We start from the raw sequence: 12,566 nt of genomic DNA, 5'->3' as shown, positions 1-12,566 counted from the left end.
AAAGGGAAAGAAAAAAGAATCTTTGACAGTAATCCATAAGATTAAAGATAGAACGTCTAAGAAAAGGAAGACGAGTGTTTTCTAAGCAATGAATTTATAACAAACTGGCAAGGCAGCAAAAAGGCTCACACTACGTAGTTTTGGCCATTTAAACTACTACATTTACAGAGAGGGTATCTTACGGATATCCACAATTTAGGAATAGATGTTGGGTCTAGCCATATACCAGTAATTTAAAATTAAGCTAGAGGACCAGCCTTATACTGAAAAATTCCCTTGCTTCAACAAACATTCAAGCATATCGTATCGTACGTGTCAAGACACAATTTCAATTGAAGGCCAGGAAGAGGAGATAGAAATGGAACACGAAACTCCATGTGGAAGGAAATTTTACAGGTTACTTGATCGTGATATAGCGATTTGTTCCATGTCTTGCCCAGTAGTCCTTGAGATCCAATGGCATGGATAAATCCCGGCCTTGCGCGGCCACCCTGCTAAGAAGTCTTGTAAAGACACTTCCACTCATCTTTCGCCCCCCAACTCGCGCATGTCGCTTATTAGGAAGCTGTGGTAGTGGATACATGGATAAGGTGGTGGTACAACAAGATGACTGCCACCCACCGTTCCCCCATTTGTAGCATTGCCGTGGAACTCCGGTACATGTGCAAACGGGGGCTGGCATGGTATTCTCATCAAATTGAATCAAATTCAAACCAACATCCTGTTTATCCCACTCAGATTTGATTTTTGTCACTTCAGAAGAAGCCCTCCTGTTTAAGTCCTTACTCACTTTTTTACCTTTGCCTGACGGTTTTGACACCTTAGAAGAATCTGTTTTGTCATCCCTTGTTCTCTTAGCCTGGTCATACTTGCCTGCTTCAGAAGCTACAATAGTTACTGGGAAAGCATCAGTTGTGGTCAAGTCCTTTGTTCTATAAGCAGTTTCTGCCATTTGACTGAAATGATTGGAGGAATGGTGCAACCTCTTTGATCCACGTTGAGTGCCACAACCCAATGAGAAGTTGGTAGCATTATCCTGGATTTGTAGGGCAGCAAGAGCATTATCCCGTTCCATCAAGGCACTATCCCTCTGCAGGAGTGCTTCATCCCTCTGCCGAAGGGCTTCATCTCGAGCAGCCAATGCTTCATTCTTTTCAGATAAAGCTGCATTCCGTTCTCGAATTGCCGCTTCTCTCTCAGCAATAACAGACATAATCTTCTTATTCATAACCAAGGCATTCGGTTCCTTTACCTGATGTTGGGGAGCCATACTCCACTGCACAATTAAACTTCAGTCCAATGAAACAATTCCAGTAGAGCATGCTTAAGAAAAACATAGCAAAATTTAAGCATTCTATTTACCAGGGAATGAGCTCCTCTGTAGTAGTCCACCTTCTGCCTACCATTTTCACGCTGGTGGCCATCATCCATCTTGCATCCAGGGGATTTAGCCACAGATGGAGAAGTTCGTGCAAGCAGTCCAAATCAAAATTTACAGCTAACAAATATGAACAGCAACAGCATGACGTACAGTCAATCAACAACAAATTTGGTTAGACAATTTTTGGGGAGGATGAAAGGCGCAACCTTGTAAAGCAGGCTAGCATAACAACCAAACCCTTAGGTAGTGCCAGAGTGAAACATTCCCAAACATCGGTCTAGACTTCTAGTATAATTTTTCAAAGGTTATCAACATTATAAAAATATAAAAGCAGTTATTTATTTGACCTCATGTACTACATATAAAAGCAGAAATAATGATACAATTTTGTTAGACAAGAATATTTCCTTTAACAAATCATTGAGCTCATGAATTTAAAATGCTACTACAAAGCATAGTTTGAAGAGCTCTCTCTTCTCTTGGATGAACCAAAAAGATAACAAAAGAGAAAAGAAGAAAGAAAAAGGGCATGAAATTTTATAGAAATAAAACTCCAGTAAAATATAAATAGAGCAGAAACCTTCAAATTAGACCTTTCACCAAGAATCCAAGATTACTAAAGCTAACCTATTTTTTAATTTAAAGCAAAAGGTCACTTTCCCCCCTTAGCCACGTATCTTAATAAATTCCAGTGAGTGATAGAAAACCTGAACTCTCTATTATGAAAATACTCTAGAGTAAGAGTCAAAAGCAACCTAAAGACACGGGCAAATGATGATTACAGTAATATTCTTAGAAAAACTGCAAAACTTCAGTTCTCTACCGTGGTTGTCTATTCTTACAAGAGGACAAAGAGTTGCAATCAATACAATTATCTATCACCATTCAGTTGTGACCACTTATATATCAATATATGATAATAAAACCCAGTTTGGGGATTTTAAAAACATTTATAAATTGAGTTGAAAGTTTCATACATGGTTATACAAGATTTTGGCCCAAGTTTCAACTTCTCCACAATAGATATTAGCATTCTATCAGAAAATTCAAACTCCAGAAAATTGAGTTTTCAGTTTTAAACTCTCAAACACTCGGCATAAGGGAAGAAAATATATACATGAACGACAATCATACAAATAATATTTGAATTTGTAGTCACATTTCTGTGCTAGTCACTGGACTTATGGCGTAATGGGATTCTGGGAAAGCTTCAAATCATTCACTAAAGCCTTATCCTAGCTCTCCAGCACTGTTGCACAGCAGTATATTCCTAGCAAACCATGTAACATGCGTAGCTCGAAAATTTTGCAATTAACAAACTCCTGCACAAGCTAAAACAAAAATGCATGCAATCTACATGTCAAAATCTAATACTGAAATGCTAGCTTTCCCCAATTGGAACTGAAATGAATGTCGTGCTACAAGTAAGAATTAATAAAGCATAATCATACGTAACTTGCACTAAAGTTAGGGCGCTAAAGCCAGGGTCAAAAGCAGACAAATAATATACCTAGAAAGCTAGGAATACGTACAATCTGATAATTACGAAACGAGGGTGGAGAAGAAAAAAAGTCAAGTTACAAATGTAACCTGAGAGAAGACTTACAGGTAACCCACCAGTTACACCGTAGGCAGCGCGGCAGGACTCGAGTCCGAAAAGGGATGGCTCAATTCTCCAACTTGACAGTGAGAGGAAGGAGAGGGAGAAGATTTTGCAGATTGCATTTGATGTCTAGCAGGAACAAGCAAGAAACGACTTGTCGCTTGGTCCTATAAAGTATAAACGTTTCGCTTATTCATCAAATTCAACACAGCCTTTTTACTTTTCAGCTTTCCCCCACGGACGGGGATCGGCCCTCCAGTTCCCCTTTGTGAAGCCACGCCATATGGAATTTTTATTATTTTATAAAGCGACAATGAATTAATTTTAAATTTTAAATCAAGAAATTATTGTTTAAAAAAAAATTCCATGAATGATAAAAAATTTTGATACAGTATCTAGTATCCGATAATACTCAGTTAAATTTAAACATTATCAAATCAAAAAACAATTGGAAAAGATTATGAGAAAAAAAGAAGAAGAAAATGACTCATGAGCATTCTCACTTCATATTATTTCCTTTTCATTTGATGGATGCTTTATTATCTAATCGGCTGAAATTTAAACCTTGAAATTTTTTCTAAAAATCATTGAAATTGAATACAACACCTGTCCTGTAGCCATGTACAGGAATTAGATTAGCTAGTATACTTGAGCGCTTGGCAGATCCAAGGCCATGTATAATAAGATTTATGATATTTTAATTGAATATTGAACCTGGTCCTGGTTAATCATGTTAAGATAGCGCATTGTCGACAATGGACCCTGCGCCATCTTCATTCAACTGGTTAGAAGAGGCCTCCTCGTCAACGTGATTGTCGTCGACGGGGTATCGTGTGTTTAATTTTAGTATTTTACAAACCAAATTTTGATGGTTTCTAACATGAAACTCTGAATATATACCCAGACTTTCATGAATCTTGATCTAAAAATGGCCACGATATCATCACTCTATCCCATGTTATGAACTTATAATCGCCGTAGCTTGCAAATGACATGGCTTATTGTTGGTTCAAGGGAGTTTCTCATGTGGGGGAAGAACACAATGATTTCAAGATAATACATATAAGTGAATATACCAACGTATCTTAACCTAAAATCTTAAAGTATTAAGAGCTCTTCTTCTTCTTTTTTTCATTCACTGAAAGATAATTTGTTAAGTTCACTTAGCAAAAATTAATTTAATAAAAATCAGTTATTATAATAAAATTTATATTTGAATGCATTTTTTTAAATGTCAATGATTATATAATATGAAATTTTTGTTATAAAGTACAATTTGGAAAATACATGTAATTAAAATTTTAAATAACATAAAATTTAATATATTGAATAATAAAACTAAGATTAAATAAATAAAATAAAATTTGATAGGTTAACCAGGACGCTGAATGTTCCTAATCTCGCAAAACAGTACTTTCCTTTATTTGTCTGTCTGACCAATTGAATACAAAGCAATACTGGGTAATTACTTCTCTTGAGCTAATGAAATTTTAGTTTAATGTCAATAGTAGCTTTCCATATCACGTTTTACCTTGTCTCTGCAATTTGTGGTTCGTGAAAAATTACAAGCTTAACAATATAAGAAAAACTTTGGTAAGTAATAAAGGTAGAATGGTAAAATAAAAGTAAGTCACTCCCTCCCAACTCCCAACTTCAAATGGAAACTTAAGTGAAAGGAGTTTTGAGGAAATGGATCTCCAGTGGCTTTTTCAATGCACTTCGAACAAAATTTTGTAAACCAAGTAACTTAGCATTTGAATATCCATGGAAATACTCTACAAATGTTGAAAGTGGATTATACAAACACATAATAAATTTATGAGTCTTTCACACACACGCACTGACACACGAATCTTTTTCAGGTCAATTCCAGTCCACCTAAAGGCTTTTCCCGTGTTAAGTCAACTCAACTCATATTTGACGTATCAACACTTATAATAAATACCTAAAGGCTTTTCCCGTGTTAAGTCAACTCAACTCATATTTGACGTATCAACACTTATAATAAATTTTATACATACATACATACATACATACATATAGGTATATGTAAATTTAACAAAACAAAATTGCAAAAAAACATGAAATTGTATTAATATTAAAAAAATTTACAACTTTTTAAAAATATAATATTTTTAAAAGGAGAAAGTAGCAGAAATAGATAGAGGTGTTTTTATTATTATTTCTTATATTAAAATATGTAAGGTATTTTTAATCGACTTTTACTCCTCAATTAAGTAATTACATATGCTAAATTAACATCATTTTTTATATTTATCTTTACTTAATAGATTGTTTTACTTTAAAATAAATATAAATTAATTTATTTATTATGATCACTTTTAAAAAAATATAATGATTACATCTTAAAATATTAAATACATCTTATATTTTTAAATATTTAGGCTCTCAAAATATTTTACATTTTTAAATAAGAGAATAATAAACATGAGCAACAAGATCATGAAGTGTGACTATCTGGACTTGCGAAAGATGGCAATAGCAATACGTCGGTGAAAAAACGAATTGAAAAGGTTTTGAGAGTCATTTGAGAAGATTAGAAAGGGTGAATTGCTAGAGCGAGAGTGAATTTGGCGCAGTGCAATGAAATGAAGACAACGCTAAATGTTACTGAAAACCTTATCAACAAAACAAATAAACAGTGATGACTGACAGGAATCTTCAAGTACAGTATTCCCTGAGAATGCGTACAGACCTAGCAATGCTAGCAGCACAAGTTTCCCTCTCAATATTTTTAATTACTTTGTCCTCTCCTCCGGAAAATATATACTATATATCAGCAATACTCGTGACATTGTTATGAAAAGTGATAGTTTTCCGTCGCCGATGATAAAATATAAATCGCTCCACGATTCAAATCCAAACAATTCAATCTCTTGCCTGGTTTAACCTCTTTGTAATCTGAGTAAACAACTTTTATTATTATATTAAAAAATATATTTTAATTTCCTGCACTTTACTGCCATTTTATTATAAATTTTTATACTTTTTTAGAGTGTTATGGATCCGTACCTTTTTATTTTTTAGTGTTTTAAAAATTTAGAACACCAACAAATAAAAAGTGTAGAGTTTTGAAACATAAAAAAAAAATAAGAATTTATAGTAAAATACTAACAAAATATAGGGGCATAAAATTATGTTTTTTATTATTATATTCATGTAACTTTAGCTTTGAGATGGTTTAGCAGAGAGGGATCACACTTTTCATAATAAAAATCCTATTAAAAATAGAATTATATATTTTTCTAATCGCCTACCGACATAATTTTCAGGTCCTAAAAAATTTACTTATTAATCATGAAAACAAAGACAAACATGCATGTTTTAAAACACCAAAAAATAATAACTCAAACTTTTCTGAGACAGGCAAAGTTCATAGGTTGAATAATTGAAGCATATGCTTCTCGCCAAACAAAAATTTCATTTTTCCTCCGTTAAGATATGTAGACAAAGCGTGAACAAGTTTGGGGCATAAACTTATGAAAAAAAAAAAAAAAGTAGCTTTTGACACTGCCTCGAAGTCCAATGGGCATAAATAAAATTATGATTGTCATGGGGAGGAAATAGTGAGAAGCAAGAGGGTGAGCAAAAATAAATAGTTCATAATGGAGAGCAACATCTATTATTTGGTATTTGGTACAGTAATCCTGTGAACTTACCAAACTGGGACACCTTGGCCCCATCCTCGTAGGCATGTTTCTTTCATCATATAGGGGAATTCAGATTGTAATTATTAAGCTTCCCACTGATTTTTCTTGCTTTTGCAGCCAAGAATGCCATGATCTGATCCTTCCCCGTTCTCAAGTACTTTCTATATCAGACTGTAAGCGATCTTTCGCATATGACAGTCTACGTTTTAAGAATTTACCAGGCATTAGAAATATGTATAAGCATGTGATTCTTAAACATTTTAAAAATGAGTTAATTCTAAAACTGGAAAGAAAAAGATGTATTACTAACCTTCAACCAAGAAGTCAAGGGTCTTTTTCTAATTTCTCCTTCGCCTTCTTTCACATGATTTGCGCGCAAAAAACACTGAAAATCTCGGAATACACGCTGAATTGATAAAGATTCGCCGGCTACAGTTGTCATAGGCATATCAATTTCGATTGGGATCACGACAACGGAAAATTTGGTTCAGTATTCCGGTGAGGCAGTAGAGCAGAGAATTTCAACAGATGATCTTTCAAAATAATAATAATAATAATAACAATGATAACGATAATGATAATGATAATCTTCTTTTTTTTTTTTTTCCCTGAAGCTATAGCATTCAAGACTCGAGAGCAAAACGGGTTTAGGTAGGTCCTTGTTAAGGCAACAGCCAACAGAAATGCAATTTTGGGCAACCCATAGACAAGATGCACATGATCGCGAACAAATGCACATGGTGCTCACAGAAAATTGAGTGGAGGTCGTTCGGAACACTTTAATGAAATTTCCACTGACCAACCCTCTAATAATCAAATCAAATACCAGATTACCAATTAAGGTAAAGCCGGAAAAAGGACACCCCAAGGCAATCTGTCACGATGATTAGGGTCAAGTGGCCTTTGGGGTAAGTATCTACTCAAGGAAGCAACATCCTAAGATTATCAATGTTCAAGATACAGAATGGGGTTTGTAACTCAAGGTAAGCACTAATAGGCAAACATCGATCATCCGAATCAGTCATACGGACATAAGATATGCCATTTTTTCTTCTGGCAACCTAGTTTGTGGGAAACTGCGTTCTTTTCAGAACCAACCCTATATCATGTGATAGAAGCAAAAGCATTTAAAGCAGGCTGCAGAGCATATCAGAATTTAGAGAGATCAAGGTATCACGACTGAGCTCTGCTTACAAGGCGGACTCACTAGGTAGTTGGTACTCCATTGTAATTGTCAAATCAATAACAAACTATCCAGAATGTAAGTGGATATTCCCATGTATACAAATTAACTCAATTTCGACTAGGTCACATTCTACATCAAGTCCCTAAACAAAAGAGAAGTGATCACAAATTATTAACATGAAAAGAAAAAAAGGAAGAAAGAAAAACTGAATAAATTATCATAAATGCAGATCAATAAATCAACTCCTGCTCCTTTATCCATTGTTTGGAATTTGAAGGAAAGTTTCATCTTAAGGATCTTGCAAATGCTCCCCATATCTTTGCACGACCAAGGCTATCCAAGAGTTTCTTAGACCCCTCAACATCCATCCCTACAAGTTTTCGTGTATATTCACTGGCACCAGCTGCTGCAATTTGCTTTTTACAATTCTTAGAATGCACAAGTGATAACAGAATGGAAACTGGGAATTTCTTGTCCAAATTCTGTATTGACGGATCCAAAAGCTGAACCGCACTCATTATACCCCTCTCATCCTTCAGGAAAATCCTTCTATTGCCCGTATATAACATGAGTGTTGACAAAGCCATTGCAGCTGCTTCTTTCTCTTCTACGGCTTTGCCATCCAACATCTGGATCAATGGAGTAATGCATCCACATTCGCCCATCTCCTTCTTCGCCTTTGTGGTGCTGGACCCCAGAGCATAAACAGCTCGAGCGGCCGCAATTCTCACCCTCAATACACCACAATGTAACGCGCCCACGAGTCTCTGGATGAACCCATCTGAGATAAGAAGTTCAGCAATCGATGGGCTTGATGCCATGCACCTCAATAACTCAATCGCAACTTCAAGACTCTGAACGGACGGAATTGAGTCCCAGAAATTCTTCAAACACTCAATCCCTCCTTCCTTAGCACACATTAATTTCAGAGTTTCGTCATCAGAAATTAGGTTAGACAAACAACCAATTGCATTTTCTTGGGCTATTGCAGTACCCGAAGAAGCGAGCTCTAGCAGAACAACAACCGCATTCTCCTCGACGAAGTTTTCTCTGACTTCAGGGAAAACGGCAAGATTTCTCAGAACTCCAGCTGCGGAAGCTTGGGAACCCGGCGTGCCTACTTGGCAAATGTCCAATAGGGAAGAAATACCACCTCTAGACCCGATTGCCCTAGCGTTCTCTTTAGAGAACGTTAGAGCTTGGAGGGCAATACAGGCTTTCTCTTTAGCAAACCCACTTCCATGGTCAAGAACTCGAAGAAGATTATTCAAAAGCACTAAACCCTCGGCGATTAATGCATATGTACTGCTATCCACCGTTGAAACTCTGGATATCGCGGCGACGATCTTCTCCTTCATTTCTGAAGAGCTCGAATCCAGTAAGCGAACGAGCACGGGAACCACGCCCTGTGCCACAGCTATCATCACATTCTTATCATCCTCATGTAGTAAACCCAGAAAGGAGCCCATAGCCGAAATCCTAGAATCCGACGACCCAATTTGCAAACGAGTGATCAAATTTCTGGATTCAGATCGAGCAGAGTCCCTGTTAGAGGCAGTTGAAACGGCGTCGTCCAGGAGGACGCCGCTTTTGAAGAGAACGTCGCAGTCTGCGAGATGGCGATCGAGGCTGGCAAGGAGGGAGTCAATGAGGCTCTGGGTCTTGAGTTTTCCGCTTGACAAGGTGGGGAACTGGCAATCCTTGACGAGGGAAACGGCATCGTTGAGGGTGTGGGATACGGAGAGAAGAAGGTCTAGAGAGAGAGAGTTCGAGGAGGAGGAGAAATCGGCAAGTCGAGAGTGAAGAAGGTGAAGTTTCGAAGTGATGAGGGACCACTTGCCTTTGAAGTGAAGGACGGTGGGGGTTTCGGCGAGAAGAAAGGAAAGAAGGTGATCGGAGACAGTGATAGGATCGGAGTCGGAGGGGTCGGTTGTTGTCATACTGTTCCAGGGGAAGCCCGAGAAAGAGCTAAAAGAGAAAACAACTTTACGGTTGAGAAATAGACGCAGCTATTTGAGGCACTGTTCTGTTAACACCGAAAATCTATCGGACTTGATTCCCGCCATTTTGTATTTTTAATGCAAGTTATGTTGATTTGATCAGTTTATCAGATCACGTTACGGCTATCAATTTCTTTTTTTTTTTTTAATGAAGGATTTACAGTTTCATGATTCTTGCTGATTTCCAATTAATATAAAATATTTACTTTTCTAAACTAAGAGCGAATTTTAATTAGATATAATTAATTATAAAAATAATTTATTAATACAATTAATTTTTATTATAATTAATTATATTATAACACAATTTATTTGAATATTTTTAAATTAACTTTAATAGAATTGAATATGATTAAATATTTTAATCAGAATTAATTTTAACTATATAAATTATCATAAAAACCTTACTTTTTAAAATTAAATTATTGATAGATTTATGCATAATATTATTAAATTTGTTAAATTTTATTTAAGAAGTAAAATATATTATTTAAATTATATATTTGATTAATTATAAAAAATTAAATTATATTAATATTAATAATTTAATTTATGTAAATAAATAACTTAATATATTTTAATTTAAATAAATTTAATAAAATAAAAATATTTAATTTTAAAATATCAAACATCAAATTTTATAATAATTAATAAAAATAGTAATATATAAATTAATTTCTATATAAATGAATATAAATCATATTGGATGAAAATGTTTCGTTTTATGTGGGCACCTTTGAAATACATTGAACATAAACTGAAAAATAAAAGAAAGAAAGAATACGCCTTCATTTACATTCAACAGATATAGCAGTATAGCACTAGCACAGGTCTTGACAAGAGTTTTTTTTTTTTTTTACCAACACGTTGATCAAACGCCAGCATTATTGACCACGTAGCTAAGATGTATACTTCTTTTATTTTTATTTATAAAAAAAACTATCATTTTAATTTATTTTTTATAAAAATAAAATTATATTTTTTAATAAGCATTTATTACAAACTTCTTAAATTATCTATCATAATTTTATCATTCAGAGTCAGATGAGACAATTAATTAAGATTTAATTAACACAATTAATGAAGAATATTGTAATTCAATCCTTTTATTTACAAACATAATTAACTAATTTTTTTAAATTATATAATACAGTTTTTTTTTTATAAATAAGATCGGAAGGAGTACCATTTAAAGCTGCCGTCAACTTTGCTATTTATTATCTAAGGTGAAAATTTATTTCAAAAGCTCAGTGAGACAGCTCAATTAAAAAAAAAATATTCTTCCTCTCAATAATCGATTACCTATTTAAACTTGTGTTTGGATAATTTTTTGAAAAATCAAATTTTTAACACACAAAATTGATTATTTAGCTAATCCAACCACACAGTAAAACTGTACAACAGCTATTTTTAAAGGAAACGAAATTTAGATGTTAATTTATACGAATATTATATTATTTACTCTTAACAAGTCTTTTAATACATGTTAAAATTATAGCCATTTTTTTACCCAAAAAAATAAAATTATGGCCATTTTATTTTACTTCTTGACCTATATCTATCGCTCCTGCTGTGATAAAAAAAATAATTAAAAGATTATGTAGATAAAAATATGTTAATATGTTATTAAAAAAATTAAAAAAAGTCAGTAGTTACAGTCAAACATCCTTTAACTGTTTTAACAAAATGGAAAAAATGAAACCTTGTTATATTTAACAACTTATTAATTATGCAATGATTAAACGCTAATTTAAAAATTATATAAAAAAATATGTCTATGATACTATAAAAATAGTTTTTAGATATTAATATCATTAGTTTCGCCAAGTATTTTTTTTTATATGCACGTCTGATTAATTAATTGGGCATTTTTGAACTTAATGGGAGGGAATGACCTGTGCATGTGTTTAATCTGTTTTTCTCAACAAATTTAATTAATCCAGATCTGACCTACATCGCACCCCTATCTATGGTGGGTAGGTTTTCTAATAGGAGAAGAGTTTTTTGCATACACAAAATTTAAACTTGAGATTTTGTTTAAATAAAATTGAGTTACTTATCACTTAGACCAACCTAATTGGTTATTCATATTATGTTGATTGTTGAGTTAGCAAACCAAAAAAAGAGAACTGGTCAAAAAAATAAAATGAAAGAAGAAGCAGAAAACGGTTTACTGTATGTGAGATGGTTGTGGGGTTCGAAAAGCCTAATGGGCTTTGGGGCTTCTCCTTCACCGATCCACGATGCGTTTAGATCTCACTGTTTTTGGCACATAAGAAGGATAGACATCGTAAAGTGGAGAGCAAGCCGGGAGTCGATCCCTTCAAATATACTTTCTTACCGGGGAAGCTTGGAACAATGTATTTTGTTCCTCATTATGGCCCTCTGCTTCCTTCCCTCCTATCCTTCTTAACTTTTTTGCCTGTGACCACAAATTTTAAGTCAACCATAGTAACACCCCCCCTTTTTCCAAAACAAAAAATCTCTCATTTTCGCCCCTTAATTAATACTTTGATCCTATTGTTAACATATACATCTACCCAAGTGATGGATGTCAAAAACAGCTCACTACTTTGAAGTCACCCTCGTGATTGTATTTGATTTATTTCAACTCCAATTTTTTTTTTGTGGAATTCAAATTAATTCATTTATAAAGAGTGGTTTGTTGGGTTGATTAAAAGTCTGTTATAGATATCCATATTCTGGCTAAAAAAATAAAGACATT

The 12,566-nt window shown here is 34.1% G+C and overlaps 2 protein-coding genes across 6 annotated transcripts; both read right to left on the bottom strand.

Moving 5' to 3' along the window:
* Positions 1 to 21: 21 nt before the first annotated feature.
* On the bottom strand, positions 22 to 3,236 carry LOC129319322 (protein BASIC PENTACYSTEINE4-like). Of its 5 annotated transcripts, none has more exons than XM_054964354.1 (4): positions 2,988 to 3,236; positions 2,516 to 2,712; positions 1,363 to 1,498; positions 22 to 1,276 (listed from the first exon to the last, which is right to left on the bottom strand). In XM_054964354.1, the coding sequence occupies exons 3-4, from the start codon at positions 1,429 to 1,431 to the stop codon at positions 398 to 400; spliced, it is 948 nt and encodes a 315-aa protein (XP_054820329.1). In that variant the 5' UTR covers positions 1,432 to 1,498; positions 2,516 to 2,712; positions 2,988 to 3,236; the 3' UTR covers positions 22 to 397. The 5 variants fall into 5 exon arrangements, with proteins under 5 accessions (XP_054820329.1, XP_054820328.1, XP_054820325.1 ...); XM_054964353.1 differs by having other exon boundaries at positions 2,541 to 2,712; XM_054964350.1 differs by lacking the exon at positions 2,516 to 2,712.
* A 3,286-nt stretch (positions 3,237 to 6,522) lies between these two features.
* LOC129320570 (uncharacterized) lies at positions 6,523 to 9,869 on the bottom strand. The gene is made up of 2 exons (XM_054966084.1): positions 6,966 to 9,869; positions 6,523 to 6,854 (listed from the first exon to the last, which is right to left on the bottom strand). Exon 1 carries the CDS (start codon positions 9,779 to 9,781, stop codon positions 8,126 to 8,128), a length of 1,656 nt encoding a protein of 551 aa, XP_054822059.1. The 5' UTR covers positions 9,782 to 9,869; the 3' UTR covers positions 6,523 to 6,854; positions 6,966 to 8,125.
* Between the last annotated feature and the right edge of the window lie 2,697 nt (positions 9,870 to 12,566).

This window comes from Prosopis cineraria, unplaced genomic scaffold (assembly GCF_029017545.1).
Source record: "Prosopis cineraria cultivar Desert tree isolate PC_DT_omini unplaced genomic scaffold, ASM2901754v1 PC9, whole genome shotgun sequence".
Lineage (NCBI taxonomy): Eukaryota > Viridiplantae > Streptophyta > Magnoliopsida > Fabales > Fabaceae > Prosopis > Prosopis cineraria.
The sequence above is the reverse complement of the archived record's forward strand: the minus strand, read 5'-3'. Positions and strand labels throughout refer to the sequence as shown.

Bases quoted from the DNA above. Each gene is read 5' to 3' on its own strand.
- LOC129319322 (XM_054964354.1), bottom strand. From the start codon at position 1,431: ATGGATGATGGCCACCAGCGTGAAAATGGTAGGCAGAAGGTGGACTAC. The intron at 1,277-1,362 runs GTAAATAGAATG...TTAATTGTGCAG, and splicing joins ACAGAGGAGCTCATTCCCTG to TGGAGTATGGCTCCCCAACA.
- LOC129320570 (XM_054966084.1), bottom strand. From the start codon at position 9,781: ATGACAACAACCGACCCCTCCGACTCCGATCCTATCACTGTCTCCGAT.